Source organism: Pholis gunnellus, assembly GCF_910591455.1.
Source record: "Pholis gunnellus genome assembly, chromosome: 6".
Classification (NCBI taxonomy): Eukaryota; Metazoa; Chordata; class Actinopteri; order Perciformes; family Pholidae; genus Pholis; species Pholis gunnellus.
In genome coordinates, this window is record NC_136532.1 from 11565728 (window position 1) to 11587131 (window position 21404).

The 21404-nt window shown below is 44.7% G+C and overlaps 2 protein-coding genes across 3 annotated transcripts in view; both read right to left on the minus strand.

The window, feature by feature from the left end:
• Window positions 1-6743, minus strand: part of osbp2b (oxysterol binding protein 2b) — a gene marked incomplete at its 5' end in the record, with an annotated part of 45084 nt that extends 38341 nt beyond the window's left edge. For both annotated transcript variants that reach the window (XM_079162114.1, XM_079162113.1), the window contains 2 exons: window positions 809-1017; window positions 6586-6743. In XM_079162114.1, coding sequence (XP_079018240.1) covers window positions 809-1017; window positions 6586-6743 — 367 coding nt within the window. The remainder of the gene's footprint in view (window positions 1-808; window positions 1018-6585) is intronic.
• Window positions 6744-10036: 3293 nt separating this feature from the next.
• rasl10a (RAS-like, family 10, member A) lies at window positions 10037-20560 on the minus strand (the record flags this gene model as incomplete). The annotated part of the gene is made up of 3 exons (XM_079160904.1): window positions 10037-10307; window positions 11878-12002; window positions 20345-20560. The coding sequence occupies 3 exons, from the start codon at window positions 20558-20560 to the stop codon at window positions 10037-10039; spliced, it is 612 nt and encodes a 203-aa protein (XP_079017030.1).
• Window positions 20561-21404: the final 844 nt, after the last annotated feature.

Below are 21404 nucleotides of genomic sequence, written 5' to 3' on the forward strand. Positions count from 1 at the left end.
CTCCCAATGTTTACACAAACAATAACAGTTACATTTCTTGATATTTCCAACACCAAATTTGTCTCTCACAGCCTGCCCTTTTCAAAATAAAAATAAACCAACATTACTGTGTTGCTTACTGGCAGTGGTGAGCTAAAAAGCACTCACAGTCTCCCACACTCTATATTTAGTGATCTGGCTTTCAAATTGAGGCCAGAGGAATATATAGCCTGTCTCAGTCTCTGTAGACCCAGTCTGCAAAAGACAGGGGGGCGGAGAGTCTTTGGGATGATGCTAGGGTTAAAAAAGTGAAGAAAAACGGTCCTCCAAGGCTTTTCCCACAGCCTTTGACCTGCAACACCTAATACAACCATAGAATAACAAGTCCCCTTGGAAAGGAGAGTGATCTGTTGTCGGGCTGAATGGAAGCCCAGTTTCCACAGTGCCATTAGCATACTGTTTTCCAACTCGACTGAGCAGACAGCGCTGCCCTCTCCTGGCTCCTACTGGAAACTGAATTACATTAAAGACGCTGAATAGCAAATATATCCAAATATCTTAGCTGGCCTGAGGACCATGCTCAACATGCTGGACTAGTGCTGAAGACACCTTTCACCTTGGATCTAACTTGTATGCACTCTTGTATGTTTACCCAAGACTGTATCAGCCCAGCATTTATTCATCAAGGTTAAATTCTGAACATGAATGTCTTGCCTCAGTGCCTCATGGGTGTGTTACACTCTAACAGCTTGCACTTAGACTATAAAAAAAGCATTCCACGCGGGTTATATATTCCATTTTAGTAGCCGCTCTCTCCGGTTGCCCTTACCAGACTGATCGTTCATCATGCGGATGGCTTTAGCTTTAGCCAACTCCAGAGCCGTGACCCATCTCTGCCGCTCCACCTCTGTGCTGGCCTTCAGGTGGTAAGTGCGGCCTCCGCTGCTCAGGACAATGTTGCAGGCGTCCTCCGTGTCGATGTGTGCCGTGGCCAAGTTGATAGTTCCACGGCACGTATGGGCCATCTCTGCCTGCGTCCTGCAACAAAATAACAGGCGAGAGACAGAGACAGAGAGAGAAACAAGAAAGAGCTGAAGGACTTTTCTGTCAGTCGGAGTATTGCAGGTGAGGTAGTACAATCGGCATTCCTACGGCAAATAAGCACAAGCAGGGAGGCTAGGAGGGACAGAGAAATGCCACAGATTATATAAGGATTCACTTTGAAAGCCAAGCAGCAGTGGAAGCACTTGGTTATTTAACTTTTCACATGCACCTTCTCTGTAGCACAATCATCCATGCATGAAACCTAAACCTGTATTAGCTACTGTTAAAAAGAAAATGTGATATTTTCTAATTCACTCAGTGTGGCCTGTCTGCCCCGCTGCAATTGTGCTGAATTGTGGGTATTCTGTGTAACCAACTGTTGCACAGTCAGTGGGCCACAGTAGTGTAGATAACAAGGCCATTGTCTGCCTCCAAGCCTCTGTAGCTCGCAAAACCAAACAACGAATAGCAGCGAGAACAAAGAGAGAACAGAGTGTGAGAGCGGTTAAAAAAAAAAAAAAAGAGAGAGATAGCGGGGAGGAGAGCCAAAGCAGCAGAGCAAGAGATTAGAACAAAGAGCAAGGGCAAGAGTGTTGTACGTCTACTGCGGAAGTCTAAGCCGAATGCATAGGCCGTGTGTTTCCAAAAACATCTTCCAATAACACAACTGCAGGTGTACATCATCCAAAACAGAAATATACTGTAGTAGAATGTATTCATTAGCATAATCATGTGGTAGGTGTTCTACATCATGTGTCAAGTTTTTATACATGATTCCTGTTAGGAATGAGTTACTACAACTATGATTAACTGAAAAAAAGAAGAAGATTCAAGCCAAACATTACGGATTGTGTGGTGGGAAGCTGTCTGTCTCTCATTCTGTGAAGCTAAGCTGCAGAGCAGGCTGGAACAGTATACGCCCCACAGAGAGCTGAGCGTATGCAGGTCTCCGCTCCAGCCACAGACAGATGATTTTGCTGATTAACACCCTCAACCAGAGAGCAGCAGACTAATCAGCGAAAACACATGCTGTGGTGTGGTTGTTTCAAATTAAACAAAATAAAAAAGGCCTCAACCCCCGGCGTCACATGATTGCCCACCCACACTCTTAGAAACAGCCGCCTTGAAGCATGCAGCCATGCAATCACGTGGATGCAGCCGTCTGTGGGTGCTAACGTCGCTTCATTCATCCTCAGTGAGCTCTCACCGCCACAGGCAGCTGCCTCCCAGCAGCACTAAACCTTAAAACCAGATCCAGTCTCGGTTGACATTGACAAGGTGGCTGCCGCCTTATTAAGTCAGAAGTTGAAGTGCATTTTAAGATCTGCCAGGCAGTGACTTCCCACACACTGCTTCTACTGGCTGAAGTCAGGTCTTGTTATAATGCCAATCCAGAACAAGCACTTCAGTGTACCACTCTTCTTGCCGGGGCTCCGTACACATCAGTCGTGTAGACGAGGTCGCACCGGGGCCAATGCGAAGCTGTGCGGAGCCCGGTTTTCGGCCTTGCCGAGCCCCAGCTCGGCTGCAGAGTCCTGGGTGTGAGGGGGTTAACATTCTGAGTGTGCTGCTGATGAGTAAGATGAGACCCACACCGATCGCTTCGGCCCTGTGGGAAGGCGAGGCCATGCAAAGGCCATGAGATATACAGTCAAGGAAACTACAAAAGCTGGGAAAGAGAGACTACAGAAGCGTTACGGCACTAGTAGGGGAAGGCGAGTGGGGGGCAGCTGAGGGCATGAGAGAGGGTCCTGCATGAGCCAGGAGAGAATAGCTTTACCTGTCAGTCCCCTGTGCACATATCCTCATAAAACACAAATCCACCGATCTGGAGCATGTAATGACAGAACAACAACCAGTGAACAACACAGAACAGACGGCCATAAGCATGAGGAGACACACACACACACACACAGACACAGACAGGCAGAGGAAATAGGACACAGTACCCAGAGCATGAGAATGTAGAAAGGTTTTGTTGTGGCTGGGGGCTGAAATATCACAAGACATGGAGGGAGAGAGCCAGAGAAACGCTGGGGAACGTGTTGTGCTGAAGACAGAGAGGAAACATGAGACAAGGAAACCAAAGCAATGATACTGCAACATGGACAGCATGACATGACCTGCTGAAAGACGGAAACAATGAGATGGTGAGAACGTGGCCAGACTCCCCTGCTCTCTTTAATTTGACTCTGCTGCTCTCACCTTTACATAAAAACAACAAAGACCACACAACCAGGCCGCACACAGGGACGATTTTACACACACACACACCCACTGTAGCTTTGTGCTAAGACCAACTAAGAGCCTATTAACGAGATTAGATCACAGCGTCCACATCTCTTGCTCCAGTCATTCTTCTGATGTGCCACTCTAACAGGGTTCAGGCCAGGCTCTATACCCTGCAGCTGGGAACAAGGTTAGCTAGCTCACCGCTCTCCCTGCACCGAGGGAGCTGAGTGTGCCAGCAGTAACACAATAACCTGCCTTTACAAAAGGGACAGGAAGGGTACCGAACCCCCCACTGAGCACCTAAACTGATACTATCTAGTTACTATCCTGCAGCTGAGAAGAAAACATGGCCGGCCTATGAAAGCCAAGGCTGGTTTCACTGATATGGAAGCTCCAATTGCACTCAAGGCTTTAATGCTCCATAATCTTCCCTGAAGCACCAGGCCGGATTTACTTTAAGAGGTGAGTAAGTATGTGCTGAGAGTATTAAAATTGGGAGGAAAAGTCAATTAAGAAATGAAAAGTGAAAGACGTTCAGCGCAGGAGGGCGGACAGAGATCTTGTCACAGAATTGCTCAATGAGGCCATTTCGGAGGATCTAAAGTGAAACAGATGAGACGCCAAGGCTGATGTGGTATAAAAACAGCCAGCCTTGCAATGTCAGCGCCAAACGTAATCAACAACAAGTGCAAAGTTGAATCTCTGTAGAAACTCATTACACTTCAACAGACGCAAGCGCTGAGTGTGTCAGTCTGCCCACAGACTCAAAGCATTGATTATGGTCCTCCATCGCCCTTTGGCTTCTCAGCAACACGTTAGAGAGCTAAGCCTTTGCTTTGACATCAGCACGCCTTAGGAATGAAAGGGATCTCTCAGGTTATTGGCTAGACCTCTATATGTCAGCCACTAATGATGCATCAGCAATACAAACTGATCTCTTAAAAAGGGCAAACATGTATCTCAGTGCTTCAACTTCAAAGACCACAGAAATACTGACAATGTTGTTGTACACAAAGTGTAAGAGCAACTACTGAACTTAAGTGTTATTATAACAGAGAGTGGTAATCGTAAGGATATATATATATATATATATATATATATATATATATATATATAAAAACTGGCTTATTTCTCTGCATAATCGTCTCATAATTATAGGACAAGAGAAAAAAATATTCTGCAGAACACAATAACCACTTGACATACAAAGACGACAGTTTAATTAACATGCCGTCTGATTTGTCTGACTGTTACCCTTTCACTTCCCTCGCAGTAGAAATGCAGACATCGGTGGAGGGGATAACTTGTGCTCTTCGCTGCCTCTGTGCTCAGATGTCGTCGTGCTACCTTAGCTTCAGGGGAAACAGTCACCTTACAACATAATGGACTATTAATAGAGGGTAGAGAGGCAACAGGCATCTTTCCTTTCACGACTATCTCAGGCAGGAGAAGTGCTTTGGCTACTACGCCTACGTGTCAAATGGCACTGCTGACATGAAAAGACAATAGACTGTAGCATGGGATGAAATAGGCTCTGAATGTGGTTTTGATCAGGTTTTTCTACAAGTACAAGCGTGTTCAAATCTAAATCGTCATATTTTAGGATGACATGTACTGTATGACTGTTGGAACTACAAGGAAGCATAATGAGTCAAAATGTTGCCTTGCAGTCAGAGGATCCACTCAAACCTCCATACTGGCAAGAAGAGCAGTGAGTCCCTCACTCCTTCATAGTCGATTATAGACAATTATCCTTGAGGAATCAGCTTAGTGTCACATTCATTATTTGTATTACTGCAAGCAATTACAGTGTGCATTACCATATTAAGCTAGAAGTTTTGTTTTTTTATCATATCTGATTTGTGAGGTTACTTAAACTTTACAGACAGCTTTGACAAATAGTACGGTTAGCAGATGAAGGTTAACTCCAGTGGGGGCACCTTCACTCTGCTGTGAACCATTTAATTGGGAAAACTGGGTCAGACCGGGGGAACAACTGTTGCAACGAATACTCAATCTCTCCTTTTGTGTGGACCATACACAGGTGGTTCAGGGGTTTCCTGGTTTGGCATCATTAACTGTTTCATACCCATCTCATAGTGCAAGAATATCCAAATGTTGGGTGTACTGATAATCTGGGAAACAGAGACACTTTGGAAGTTAACTTAATGGGAATGAATGTTGGGTAAAAATGCTCTGAGTGCACAAAGGACAGTGTGACCCAGAAGATGATACAGCAGAGTATTTGAATGTTGCCAAAAGCGCTACAAGTTAAAGCAAGAAGGGTGGTTGAACATGCAAGAGCCCGGCAATGAAAGCAATGAAAAGTAGGCCTCTCAGCTTTTCTGTGACAAAGTAATCACAATCCAGAGGCTGGCCTCAGGCGGAAGCACTGAAAATGCAATAAAGTGCACCTAGAAGTTGCACTATATCGTCACACTGCTGTCCCCCCCTAGACCATGTAACAGTTCATTCACCTGCTAGTAAGTATAGTAAGGTTATATTCATAATAGATAATTAATATGTTGTTGTTGCTGTTGAGGACAATTAGGTTTGGATATATATCATGGACCTTCACAACATGCAGGACTCTTCTGTGTTGAGGCGAACTGAATATAGTTTCTCTACACCTGTGGAAACACGACTCTATGGCTAGACGCACCTGAGCCACAGGTGTTGATCTACTGTATAGCTACCGTTAGCTCACAGCTAGCAGCTGCGTGATCAACGTGCAGACAGAAATACAATGATGACGACGATCATTTACAGTTATCATACTTAGTGACGTCGCTCAGTAACGTTTGTTAATTGGATGAATGAATGAATTTCGAAAAAAAAGACATGACATTCATAACGAATACAATTTTAGACAATGAAGTGAAAGGTGATTATTAGGACGTTGACTTTACTAACTCCTTGTTTAAAAGACGCGTAGCCTAGTGTCGCTGAGGAGCGAACTGCGCTTCAGCTGTCAACGGCTGTGGCTAGCTGGCTAGCTTCGTGTGCTAGCTGACGTCTGTACCAACTGTAAACACAAGTAGACACTTTAACGAGTTAGAAGCCTTGTTGCTATTGCTGCTGTGTGCATGTCTCTACGTGTCGGTGCCTTTCCGTAACACACAGTCATTCAAAGTGAAACATCAACGTTTCTGTCGCTGTCAGCGTGAAGTAAACAGACAGCTGACTGTGTCCGTTTGACAGCTAGCTTTAGCCTGATGCTAGCCAGCTGAGGCGGCCAGCTGTAACGCGCCGACACAGATCTATGAGCTGCGCGCGGCTGTTGGCGTTTACTTTGAGAAATATTGCACACTGCGTCTTAAAAAAATGTACCTGTAATATGAAAGCAGGCCATTGCTGAGGACAAACCACCGCCGCTGGTATCCTTTCAAATAGTTGGTCCATTTAAAAAGCCAGCCTTTGTAAGTATCCGACCCTGGTGCCGGGGCCGCGGCAGAGGCGGATGCCGAGCCCTTCCCTTGCTCGCTCATCCTCCGCCGCACGCCGAAGGATGCAGGATGAACCGGGGACAGCGGGGACAGGGACACTACCCCACCGGGACTACGACCCGGTCGAGGACGTCGGCACTGACGGATGCGCTGGGTCAGCTCTAGGGCGAGAGGAACCACCGTGAACCCCTTTCACATGACGCCGGAATGGACACCAAAGGAAGAAGTGATGCCAAGACACTTTGCTGATGCAGACTGCAGAGGATTCAGAGCACAGAGCTGGACTGGATAGAAAGGAAATTCCCCTACATTGCCTCCATATAATCTGATAAGGCTGTCACTAAATCAACAATGATTTCTATGTCGACAGTGCCAAACAGTTCACGGCAGTAATTTAGGAGGGAGCGGCTGCTGACCTGGCCATTCATGAAGTGTGGATATGAATGGAAACTGCCGCTCTATCAACTCAAGTCTATGGTTCAGACCTGCACCACGTGATGTTGTTATCCAAACATTCCTAAACATTTGACATGCGGTTTGGCTGCTGATTTTACACATGATACTTGTCAGGTCACAGGTGAGTTGATAGATGTAGGACGCTGCAATGTCATGACGCACATGGCCAATTTACAATCATCATCTTATCATCATTCATCAGGGTCAGATAATGAGTTATATGATCAGTGGCACATGGGAGAAGTTTACTCTCTGCCTTACATTTAAAGCAAACCCTTTTTGGCAGAAAGCCCTAAAGTGCTGTTCAGTGGGATCCATATCTTGGTTTCCCACAGGGTTGGATTATCAAGCAGGAAACTGGCCCGGTGCCCCAGACCCCCTGGTGCCCCAAAATGCTCCAGGGCCAATGTTGATTAATCTTGGGTAGTTAGTTCTGTATTATTACTTAATTAATCTTACCACTACATTTGAAATAAAAAATGCTAAGAACATCAGTATTTCAGTTTATTTTGTGCTTGCGTGGGGCATAGTACCAAATAAAACTGTGTTTAATCAAAATGACCACAAACTGACTGCACAATGCACAGGGCCGTAGATACGGGTTAAGAAGATTGATGATGGCCCAATAACAATGTGTTTGCCTAGACTCCATAACAGGTATGCTACCCACAGGAGAGGGGAGATTATGCAAAGAACTTCAATCAATCAGGCAACACATGCAGTAAGGTACCATGGACAGTACTAAGATAATTACTCAATTAATTAATCTGCTTATATAGTACATTATTGACTCTTATTATCCCTCTGCCACTGTAAATGATGAGTAATTCGTTATTACAGATGACTAGGGATTAGAGATCCCCAGATGATCATCTTGTGTTGTTGAGTACAACCAACAATGCATTTGAAACACAAATCTAATGGGATGCTTGCTCGGTGTCGGCCTCTGATTTGGCTCCTGATAACATCGCTTTACCACAGGGTGGCAATGTTGTCCAAATGATCTCAATGTGATGTAATTGCAGTACAGGATTGAAGTGACCAGAGTGAGGTTGCTGTTCTCAAATGCATTTAATATATTAAAAAAAGAAACAGGATTACTCACAGTACCAACACAGTAAAAATAAATACAAGTAATGTTTCTGATAAAAAACGGTAGCCCTTTTTATTTGGAAACGCACACACAGACAAACTGATGAGAACTCATGCTACACACAGTTGCTGCTACATACTGTATTTCTTTTTTCTTTTTTTTTGACTAGAAAAAAAATAAAACAACACCACCATCTGCCCTGAATGAAGGGTTCAACACTACATCTCGGAGAGAATCATGAGCTTGTGCTATCACATGCCAGTGAAAAACAACCACATTCACTCCACGCAGCTGCTCATTACAGTGTCAGAAAACCATGTATTACAAAAATTAAACACAATATCAAATTTTCACATCAGTGCAGTTAAACCCTGACCCGTTGGCTCTACCAACAAAAGCATGCAAGTCAATAACTCCATGAACCACTCTTATATACAATAGGTCTGCTTACTTTCAATGCAGCCCTGTTCACAAACTAACTGGGCCTAATCATATGAATAAGCAACTGTTAATCTCACAACATTACCAATTACATACTATTCAGATACTGATATGAAAGCTTTATTCAGGTTCCTGTGTCTGTGATGCACTCGTGGGGTGTTTTGTGGAAGTCATTAAGCTCTGCCTCCGTATTTCTGCAGGATGTCTTGGAGTGGATTACATCTACTATACGTGAGGCATTTCTAATATAATATGGTCGTACATATAATCAGTCAGTTTATTGCTCCTTCCTAATCCAGCTTGTACATCAATCTCTTATCTTGTTGTGTCTGTCCTTTGCTTGCCTGAATGTTAGCTGTCAAACCTGTCTCCCTCTCTCTCTCCCTCTCTCTCCCTCCCTCTCTCGCTTGCACACGAGCATACGCACACACATATAAACATCGACGTTGCGTGCACAGGTTCTCTTTTCAGGCTCTGTAGCCTCCTGCAGGTCGCCAGTTCCCTGGATTTAATGTATTCATCAGAAACAGACACTGAGTGAGGGCAGGGAACAGATTAAAGCCCCACTGTACATCAAGATAGGGACTGCAGCATTTTCTGCTGCAAGACAACCTTAAAAAAACCTTTGCCTGAACAAACAGCTTTCACCGTACGCCAAGTTTGAAACGGGGACAGGGAAAGAAAAATAAATGCAGGCTACTTTTCAGAATCTAAAATCAAACACCATCTAATCATGACTGTACACTGTGGGATAATCCCCCAGGAAGTGATACATTAGCTATTTTTTGCTCTGGATTATTCTTATTATCTTGCTTACCATTAACAAAGAAAATCCAAATAAGTCAGATACGATATTAGCGTCTGCTGTTGACCTTATTGAATATTACAAATTCAAAAGGAAGACTCAATGATATTGCTGCTTCTTCGTTTTGAGCCTTACAAACACAGCCTCCACCCTGTCAGGCCCAGCTACAGCCACGATACAACCCTCAAGAAGACCTGCTGCTGTGTGATGTGGGAAGCGCAGCCTCAAATGAGTAACTGTCTTGATGTGAGGAAAAATGACTGTGCTATGTTAGTTGTATTGTTTCCCACTGCTTTCTCTCCTACCTCCTTCCTTGCATTTACACATTTGGCAGAATCTGACTAGGAAGTGCTTGGATGACCATGTGTGAAATGTAAGTGTCTTTTACAGCGCAAGAGACTAATAAACCTCATTATGAAAAATCAGCTCAGTAAAGCAGGAGGCCACAGGGTATTTTTCCAGCCATTTAGATAAGAAGTCTTTTTATTCTCCGTTGCCGCTCCACTCCTGAGGTGAGAGGGGTGGAGAGAGCTCTCTGGGTCACATGATGGTGCAGCGGTTCCTCTGTAGCGCCCCCTGCAGACGGATGGCGGTGTGGTTCTGCCGCATGCCCCGTGTCACGGCGATGCCCAGCAGCTCTTTGAAGAGCAGGACTACATGCCAGTTAAACTTGGCAGAGCACTCCACATAGCCACACTTCCAGGTCTTCTTCACCAGGACTGACACCGCCCTGCGAGGCATGAATCGCTGCCTCTGTAGGTCTCTCTTGTTGCCCACCACCAGGATTGGCACCTCGCTGCTGCTGCCTTCCCTGCAGGAGCATGGGAGAGATAAGAGGTTGATTTCAAAAAGCATTGTTATCATTTTGGTGTTCGTCACAGTGGTTGGCTGGGCATGTGTAAGATGTCTGTGTGCAGTTTTTTCCTTCCTTCTGAGGTGTGCGGGGGCGGACTGGAGGATTAGAGCTCACAGGCTCAAGGGGCCTCCCACCGCACGCTGCAGCAACTGCTTTACAGCATTATGAGTTGTGAAAATGTATGGCAAGCCAGATGTAGAAATACATTAGTGACTTTAACCTTGTATGTGTTATGCTACGGTGTTAGTGAAAAACAACAACATCTGGGAGGACGTCATCAAGTCCAACCATTTTCAGGAGCCTGATTGGTGGTTGTTTGGAAATGCGAGCTGACGCTGCATTGAAAAAGGAGAGAACATTTACTACAGCAATGTAGAAACAAAGGAGCTGCCAGAGGGAATCCTGGATTAGATTGTACAGCAAATACCATGTCAGAAAGAAGGCTCATTAATCAGATTTCTTACAATTAATTGATTTTCACGTCGGCTTTCTGTTTGGTTGAGTGCCAAAGTCGGCAAAGCTGGGACCTTTAATGATTGTGTTTTCATTGTTATGCATATTTGCAAGTCTGCCTTTACAGATGGACAGACAGCTCGACAGACAGGAACGACACGGAGAGAAAATGCACGATGCAATTTTTAAGCCCCTGAGTTGAAGTTCTTGAAGATGTCGGGTTGAAGAACACATCATACTAATCATCTCACTTTACTCCTTTTCACAGGTTGTGCTCACGTAACAGACTTAAAAATATCTCCTCGCATATCTACCGAGAACTTTAGCAGAACGAGAAGTACTGTATCTGTGTGAGTGTTTGTGCATGCGGCTGTGTGTGAAATCTGGGGGAAACTATGCAGGAGAGACCCAACAAGTTGAATCTCGTTTTTCCCATACATACACACACCACGGCAACACATATGCAGCCGCAGGAAGGTGGGGGAGGAACAGTGGCAGTTTGGTCATGTACAGCATAGCACAAACAAGGCTACTCATTGTACTCTTTCAATATGTTAATACATTCAGGTAAACCAACAACGAGGATGACAGAGCAGGTGTGGGTCTTTTTTTTTTATTGACCTTTTTTCCAAACTATAGTGTTGGGTCCTTTTTTGCTCCTGTTTAAGTTCAAAGCCAGCCAGGAGACCTTTCCCTCTGGTTCTCAAGCTCCCTGTCTTTAGCTGCCGTGCACTGTCCGACAAAAGCAGAACTGTCTCTTAAAATAATCGTAGGAATCGTTAGTGACATCTCAGGCATCTCTCATGCTGCAATGCCAGAATCAAATGTCATGACTAACTGTCAGGATGCAGAGAAGAGTGTGCTGAATTATAATGTCTCACCAAAAGCAGACCATCTATCACTGTCACACTGTCGCAAACACATAATTGTACGTCTTTGTGACAGGGCTGTGAAATTACATGGTGTCTCCAGACGGATGACAAGTGGATGTCATCAGACATCACCAGTGAGGGTTAACCAGCTATATGTTATTTTGTTATATGTTCAGAAACAGTCTGGCGGTTGACCATACCTGTGCTCCACTATTTGCTGTCGGATCATCTTGACGTATTCAAAGCTCTCCACGCAGCAGATGTCATACACCAGGATGTAGGCGTTGGCGTTGCGAACACCTCTGCAGCGCAAATCCAGCCACTCCTACCACACAGACACAGAGAGAGAAGAAAGCACACATACAGTAAGACCTAGAGATTGTTGTTGTTCAAGTTTAAGTCGGTCCAGCACTCTGGTCCAGATTGAAATATGTTGTCAATAACTACTGGATAGATTGCTGTGATCGGTACCCAGAAGATGATCCAGCAACCATGAGATGAACACTTGTGGTTTTGTGTGAAATGTCTTGACAAGTATCGGATAGATTGCCTTGAAATTTGATTCACACATTTTTGTCCCTTTCAGGATGAATTCCAATAACTTGTTGATCCTCTGACTTTTAATCTACTGTCACCATCGATGACAAATGACCAAAATGACCAAAATGACCAAAATGACCCAAATGACCAATGACCAAAATATGACCAAAATACCTGCAAAACTCAAGACATTCCCATTAACCTGAGCTGTACTCTTTGTTTAGTGCTAATCAGTCAATTTTAGCATAACAAGCTAAACTGAGATTATGAATATTGTAAATATTGCATTTACTTTACATTTAGTACAGTTTATTTGACACAATGAGAGAGTCAATGAGCATGTTAACATGCTGATGTTACCACTTAGCTGAATCCACTGATGTGCCTAACTACAACCTCATAGATCCGCCAGCGTACAATGCATCGACTTATTGAATACAATAACAGTAGAGAGCAGCTAGCGGAACAGCATGTGGCAAGAGTTTCTGTAATTATTAAACGCAAGGTCGCCTGCCTCTGCTGCTTAGCCTCTATGAGAGAGTGCAGAGAGTCAATGAAGTCGCAGAGCTGGCATGGCTCTGGGAGTCCCACGGCCTAGAACAAAGTCATAAAACATAGTGACCGCCCGGCACTGCACAGTTTCCTAGCTACACATGTTCAAGGACAAGACTTTACAGCTATTAAGAGATAAGCGAACACGAAGCCTTCTATCGGGAGAAGAAAAATGAACTCGTACTGTTCCACTGCTTGGTGATGCAGTGGGCACGCAGCAATGTTTGAACCTGTCGTTAAATCACATGGCACAAGTGGTTACATTTTGCACCTTACTGGGGGACAGTTGCTTCGATAGAAACACAGTGACCCATTCTTCTATTCACGCTGTGTCTCTCAGAGCTCTCACCAACCCACCACCAGCCTCACTGCCTCTAACAGCATGCAATGAATTTATAAGCATTTGATCTGATAAAAGAGGGGGAGGAAAATGGAAGAACTTCAGGGGGTGGGAAGAAAAGTTCTGCCGAGGGAATGAGAAAACAAACGCATCCCTGAGAAAATGTCGAAAAGATGAAGATTAAGACTCTGGGACTGTTCTATTCACAATTCAATTCAATATATACAGGCAAACAGTGGATACAGTGAGAATAGTTTCAGGCCAGCACCACTACTGCAACATATACCCCCATTAGGGGAAAAGCTCAACCCACCACAAAGACTGATAAGACATGGCTGAAGGAGCTTCCTCACAGCTGCAGGTTTTTTTTAAAGTATCAGCTGGGATCAGGGCTTGGAGGATTACACATAAACTGTACTCTCTTACATACAGAACTGTGTTGACAATGTTGCTATCGACAAATGCATCCGTGTGTTCCCCAATCAGAGGCCCTGGATGACAACGGAGGTCAGAACTGTCCTTAAGAACCGTCTTCAGGTCTGGAAACAGAGCTCTATACAGTGCTGCTGGAGCCAACCTGAAGAGAAGAATCAAGGATGCTAAAGTGAGAGGAAGATTGAGGACCTCTTCAGCAACAACGACCCAAGGCTGTGGCAGGGCATCCAGCACCATCACCGACTACAAGACCGGCAACCGCACGGTGTGGCCTCACACGACTTTCCCAAACCAACTTTCTGAGCAACCGCCCCAAGACTGTTAGACTAGGCCTCCACCTCTCCTCCACCCTACACTCATCAGCACTGGCTCCCAACAAGTCTGTGTGATGAGCCCCATCCTCCACGCCCTCTCTGCACTCATGACTGTGCCCCCACTCATTCCATCAACACCAGCATCAATTTCACTGACGACATAACTATGGTTGGGCTTATCTCAGGAGGAGACAGGACAGCCTACAGAGATGAAGTCCAAAGACAGCGAGGTTGATCACAGAACAATCTCATCCTGAACTCATCCTGAAACCCAACCCACTTTACATCAACAGCGACAGTGTGGAAAGGGTCCCTGATTTCAGGTTCCTGGGTACGCACATCGATGATGATCTCTCCTGGTCTACCAACAGCAGTAGTCAAGAAGGAACAGCAGCAACTCCACTTGCTAAAGATCCTCAGGAAAACAAAACTGCCAGAGAAGCTGCTGGAGTCCTCAGCAAATGTGCAATATCCAGCAGTGCAATATCTCAACTATCTTACTGTTTTAGGAGCAAATACATATTTTCTGTTTATTATATATGTTTTTATTTGTCTTCTTCACCACCAGCCGGTTAGCTTAACTTAGCATAAACAGCTAGCCCGGCTCTGTCTTGGCTGGGAGCAGTGACTTGTCATCGCTGTGAAGTTGCCAAGCAACCAGCGGCAACTCGAGGAAGGCACTCATCTAATTCTCGGCAAGAAAACCGATGATATTCCCCAAAATGTTGATCTATTCCTTTAACTTTAAAGTAGTTAGATTACCAGCATGTATCAGTTGTAAGTAGGTTTCTTTCACCGCATGACGTGTTTGTGTCTAATTACTGAATTATTTTTAGAAAAATATTTATTTTATATTCTCAGCACAAAACATCAAAATATCTTTCTATCTCACAAAAATAATCCCACAAATGACCACTGCTGGAGCAGTTTGCTTTTCTCATGTTGTCAGGATTTTCAAAGCTGTCGTGCTTAGTCGAAAACTCGGCTTTGTGTTTTTTGACTGATGCACCTGCGCCTCGGACACAAAGGGATTTGGCCTCTTTGGAGCTCTGTTTGTTGCACTGTGTTGCTTAGAAAACTCAGATATCAAAGCGCTGATTATCAGACCTCTTTTGATTTTGATGATTCTTATTAGCATGGAAGTGGATGGAAGTGATTTTTCCATGTGGTGTTTACATTCTTTTTCTTCTACCTCCTGCAACAGCTTGCGCAAACTGAAATAGGAATGCAAGAAACCTAATTACAGAGAAAATATGCTGGAGAAAATATGCTTTTCAAATCAACGTACTGTACAAGCTGTCTGTACAAATGAGATGAACTGACAATTTACGACGGGGGAGGCTAAGGGAGCAGGCGATGATCAGCGTAACTCCTAAAGATGATAATGCTGATACATCTGTGTCAGCTAGGAATAAATTAGACGAGGGTGTTTGTGGGTTTGTGTCTGGAGGAGTGTGAGGAAGGAACAGCCTCACACATTCGAAGAGAGATATGGAGGCCGATCAGGCATGGAGACAAACATGTGGCACAAAGATCAGGAAGAGAGGAAGTAAGTGGGCACTGCGTTGTGAAAACATGTCCCAGAAGCAATGTCTTCAACTGTAATTTCTTCTTTTTGCTTCTATTGTAGAGCATCCCGTACAATTTAAAGTCATATCAAGCACCTCGGAAAATATTCACCTATTTTTGCCAAACAAACAAGTTCCCGTCACATCAAGCACATCATCACAGCTCACTCTTTGATGATGTGAGATGAACACAGCGGCTTGAGTTGCGGCCTCACATCACCGTGAGGCTAAAAATAGCAGCTTGTGTTCTCATCTCATATCTCTTTGTCGTCCAAGTCCTGTTTTTAAATGTGGAGGCGGGGCTAGAAATGGCAACACCACTTCTCCGCATCCAAACAATAGGCAAAACAAAGAAAATTAGAACTGAGAGGACAAGACAGTGCAGCTAATAAACTGTCAGATGAATTTAAAATGCATGTGTGGGCATGTTTATTTGTGTGTGCCTGCAGGATGTGCGAGTGTGCTTGTGGAAGCGTGAATGTGAAGTGTGTTGCCACGCTGTCTGTATCCTCCAGTCGGTCTCCTTAGCGCGGCGCACAAAAAGAGCATCTCATCCTTCGCTCCTCAAGAGCCAAACACAACATGTTTCCCTGACAACCGCAGGCCTCAGTCAGTTTTTAGCAGGCTATGGCAAAGCTGTCGTGTCTCCTGATATTAGGGGACGCAGCTTAACGATAATGAGTAGTTGTGATGGATCAATAGTAAAGCACAGGAGAGAGGCTGGGGTGACCTGCTGGGGGAAGGGTGCTGAGCACTTAGAGATATGTCACATGCAGGCCACCCTGTCAGATTTGCAATTAAAATTCATTCGATTCCCTGGAGATGAAACTCCCATTACTCAGTGGTGACCTATGCCAGGCCATTAAAACCTGTCGGTTTTGTTGTTCTTTTGATCAATGCACTTTGTTGGAGAGGATGACTGTTGCTGTATGTTAACATACAGAATCACAAAATGTTAGGCGACAGATAAAAGCAATCAAGTGCGGCTAGTCTTTGGAAATATAGTCACGAATTGTTGATTTTGAAACCGGCACTAACAAGGATTTTACACAAGTTGAGACAGCTTTAAAGGAATAATATCACATTTTCTCAAATAGCCGAAGCTTTTCGCTATGCAGTTTGAGGAGAGTCTGACTAGAAGATGGATACCACTTTCATATCTCTAAGGTAAGTGTGAAGCTACAGCAAGCAGTCGGTTAGCTTAGCATAGTTTAGCATAAAGACTGGAGTGATAATTATGGTTTATGTACACAATAAAGAAAGAAATATCAAATGAATTAGTGAGCGTTAGAGGTGCTTTTATGCTAATTGTGTTACCTTTGGACAGCTTTGCAAAGCTACCTGTTTCACCCGTTTCCAGTCTTTATGCTAAGCTAACAATCTCATGGCTGTAGCACTCAGCAACAAAGCAACCAAGTATATTTCCCAAAATGTTTAATCATTTGAGGATTATACTCACTGAGCTGTAAATTCTTTAGAATAATCTAAATTTCTCTATTCTAAGAACAGAGAATTATTGATTTAACTTCAGTGAATTGTCTAATTTGTATTAGTGTATTATTTAAATGTTCAACTCATGCGAACAGAAACTTTGAAACAGAAAAACTGAAATGGTTTGTACACCTCATAGCTTCACAGATGCACACCTCATATTTCTACTTCTTCTGCAGCAGTCAAAAATACAAATGTGACATAAAAAGCAATCATTTCTACCCTATTGTCACAGGCAGCATCGACAGAGATAACTGAGAAAAATGTCCAGAAAGAGCAGGAAAGGGAGAGGGAGCATTTTGTGTGGGAGGAAGTCATGGAGATACATCATGGCTAGAACAAATAATTAAAGAAAAGAACAAGAAAAATCATTGCTGAATCCGTTGTCAGCCTTAAATCCATCTGTCGTCACATCCTATTCGCACACTGTGACAGATGCTCTCTAAAAGCAATGCTATCAGCAGTAGACAGACATACCGCAAAGCAAACAAATCATTACACCATCACAGCCTCACGGTGAAAGAACAGAAATCTCGCTCGTCTCCAGCAGTGGAAAGGACAAAAATGTCTGTCTGCCTGGTTAAAATGGGGTCACAAGCAGCCTGACAGAACATCACTGCTCTTCTTTCAAATTTAATCTGAACTGATGAGAAATTGCCACGCTACACAAGCATGGAGGCGTACTGACTCACTCCATTCTGCAGCTTATTCCTCACAAATTTCCGAGGACCTTATAAAACCTCATTTGGTAACCCTTACTTCGACAGTGTCCATTAAACTCTGTGCAACCTTTCTAATTGACTGCAGCAAATTCCTACTGTCTCCTCTGTTGGTTTTATATTCCCAGCAGTGTTCTAGCGGGGAACTTTCCTTTATATTCAATTTGCTGTGTACTGCAAGTATATTTCAATCAGCTTTCTTTGTGCTGTCCACTTCCCCTGACCCATGGGTTACATTTCTCTGACCACGCGGGGTGAATACAGAGCAGGGCGGCGAGTCCAAAAAAAAAAAAGCCCCATGGCTAATCACTGCTCTCGCTGTAAATAAAGGACGTCACCAGATGAAGCACGAGAGCGACGTCAGAACGAGCAGGACATGATAGGAGGACAGAGGAAAGAGTACAGCAGGCCTCGCGGGGTCGCTCCTCAACGAATGAGTAACCATAAATCTGTCTGTTGTGGCTGCACTCAGCTAATGGTTTTCTCTGCCTGAACAGTATGGGCCTGGCAAACAGGCATCTGCTCGCTGCATTACACCCTGAAATGAGCATGACATGTTCACACAGCATGGTATTGAATGATGAAAGCTGTGTGACTCAAACTTTGGGCCTCACACTCCCACACAGACTCGTCAGACTCATCCTGCCTTCTTTCTACTCACCTACCTGTTCCCCGATTGGAGGTTAAGCACCATTTAGCAGGGGAAAGAAGGAACTCGATCAGAATGTCTTTACAGAGAGTCTCTGTGGGCAAGAAACAATGAAGCACTCCTGCAGACACTTCCTAACAAAACGTTAAATCCAGCTACATGTAATTCTGCAGCAGCCTGACAGGATGATCGTTCTGGACTCTCGGCCTGCCTGCCTGATGCTTTCGACGATAAAACTGGGCTTTGTGAGTGTGCAGCACACCAACTTTGGGAGGCCTCGCATTCAAGTTGCTTTTTTTGTCTTCTCCTTGGCCTGATCTCATTTTCCCACTGGCACCTCAGCTGTAGATAAGCAGCTATATTTGGAAGGGGTGAGAAGCAGCAGCAGAGTGGAGAGCATCGGGGCCTTTCCACAGAGGCTGCACTGGACAGGAGTCAAACAAACACCTCAAGGGAATAGAGGCTTGGAGTGGGCTTAATACCCGAGGACAGAGACAGGCACACCAAATCCATACTCTTTGGACTGAAATATCTCAAAGGATAGGATAAAAAAAATGTCAAGTCTGTCTTAAAACAATACTCACATGCACATATGTATATTGAAACAGGTTTTGGCTGCTGAAAGTGTTCCCTCTTTATATAGTGGCTGTGAAGGGATCCATTCCTACAGCAATTGCAATGTACGAGATGGAGCTAATGTGAGGGTTCAGCAGTCTGAGTTAATCAAATCCAGTCAAGATACATGAAATTCAACCTCTGCATTCTACGCCTTAGGAGCATTGTGCTGCTGTGAAGAAGCCTGGAGAGTAACTTAGGGCTCAGTGTCCTTTAGACACTTGGACATGTGGACCTGGGAATGAACCGCCAACCTTGTAATTAACGGACAACCCCCTTTATCCCATGAGCCACAACCGCCCCAAAGTGACAACCTTTTTGGAAGCAAATTCTCTCTTTATGTTTCCACAACGTTTCATCGCTGAGTTGCAATGCAGGGACAGTTCTGACGAAAACAATAGTAAGACTTTAGAAGATACACAATCAATAAGACAAACTCAAACACTGTTGAGGCATCATACTATCTTATAAGGACAGTGGATTTGTCCCCCATTATTGACATTGATGGTTCTTTATAAGGGGTTCTTTTCAAGGCCAAAAATCAATTAACAGCATCCAATAATGATTTTACGATACGATAAAATGTACATGATTGTCATCGATCTGCGTCAAGTGCAGTACATAGAGAAGGAAATTTATGTTTCTTCCTGGTGCAAAACAAAAATAATAAATGATGCAACACTCAGTGGCAGCGAAGCGAACATTACATTTTAATTTGAATGTACATATGAGCATTTGGGTATTGTTTTTAGACAGACTTGGGCAATTGTGAGCCTCTCCTTAATTCAAAACTTCCAGGGACAAAAGCTTGAGAGAATTCCTCAACACCCCCAATCCTTGGCGATGAAGAAGAGTAGAAGTGACTTGAAACCTGAGGCATTTGGAGCTACAGAACATTTATGCTATGATCCTGCAATCAGATGCGCCTCCAACTAATGGCATATGACCTGCGGCCATGAACAAAAGGGCAGTCTGTTCTATTTTTACATTGGGAGTTTAACCAGGTGCTGTGATGCCTGCAGCACAATCCTGCTATTGTTTTCTGTGTGTATTAGCACGATTCAACCCAACAGCCACCACCAACGGCGTCATACTATTCTCAACTCATCTGAATACATCTGGCACTGAAGACATGAAGACAATAAACAATTTGCACGCTGACATGCCTGCCTGTGAGGGGGGTTGAGAGAGAGAGTTTACGCCAAAGTGAAGCCCTCCGAGGCTTTAAGTCAGTCGGGTCTCCATAGCAACTAGTAGACTAGGGACATCTGATAGAGGAATAAATAAAATTGGTGTTTCTGCCTTTGAGGATCGCCATTGGCTGTGAACAGATGGGATATGAAGAAGAGATGTAATACCCTACTTCTAAGGATGGATCCCCAAAGCTTGTATGAACCCTTCCCCAATAAAGTTCAATCTAAGTCCTCAGACAGACGCACTATACCTGACTGGAGCTGGAGGGGAAGGAGGAGATTGGCGGGACGTCCAAAATCTTCAGCTCATACATGTTCCCGTTCAGGATGACGGAGGGTCTGTACACATATCTGGTCCTGGTCGGCGTGTACACCTCCGAGAAATCGTTATAGATGAACTGGCGGATTATAGAAGTTTTCCCCACTCCGGGAGCACCGATGACTGCGATACTCAGCGTCTCCACCATTCCTGGAGCACGAGTTCAGCACCATGGACAGCGACGACAAACCCAACGACAGATGTGACCGTCCGGAAACACAGCTGGCCGCCGCTGTTGTGATGCTGCTGCTCCGATGGAATTCAACCCACCGCTGCCCCCTCCACTCCCCTGTCTTTAACCAGCAGCCGCCAACAAATCACCTCCACTGGGTTCACCTGCGTGCGATTAAAGGAATCGGTGGCCGAATCGATCACCCACACGTCGAGCAGAGCGAGAGAAACTTTATTACCGGGCCGAGGGAGACCAGAGAGAAGCCATGCAGCTTGAAGGTTGTCAAAAATAAAGCTCAACCGTGATCACGCAGATGGAGGGATTTTTGCTGCCTCGGCAATCCAACACGGAGAGGAAAAACTCTTGGTTTTCAGGTGACATCCCCAGGCGACCTCTTCTCCCGCGAGGAAGCGTAAAAGTCCGTCCTTGTTGTGTCCGCGTGGACATAATCTCATCCAGGCTAGACTCTGACCTTGCCCAAACGCACGGGAGCCCTCTGTGTCTTCATTGATTATCTCCTCTGCACCTCTCACTCATTTCCACCGATGCACCACCGCCGCGCTCCTCCATCACAGGGAGGACGGGCGCACAGCCGCCAGCCTGGCAAATAAGCTCCCCACGTGTTCTGGCATCGCACACAACCCCATAATCTTCTTTTTAGTCGGAGACAGAAAGATAGATTCACATCTGCGTGATTCACAGGCGAAGAGGCAATCCACACAGCCTGCAGACGTGTGTTTTCGGTAAAGGCATCTGGAGCCTATTAACGAGCACTGTGTTTGTGTGTGTGTGCGCCGTTGGAGAGACATGAGCTGGTGAA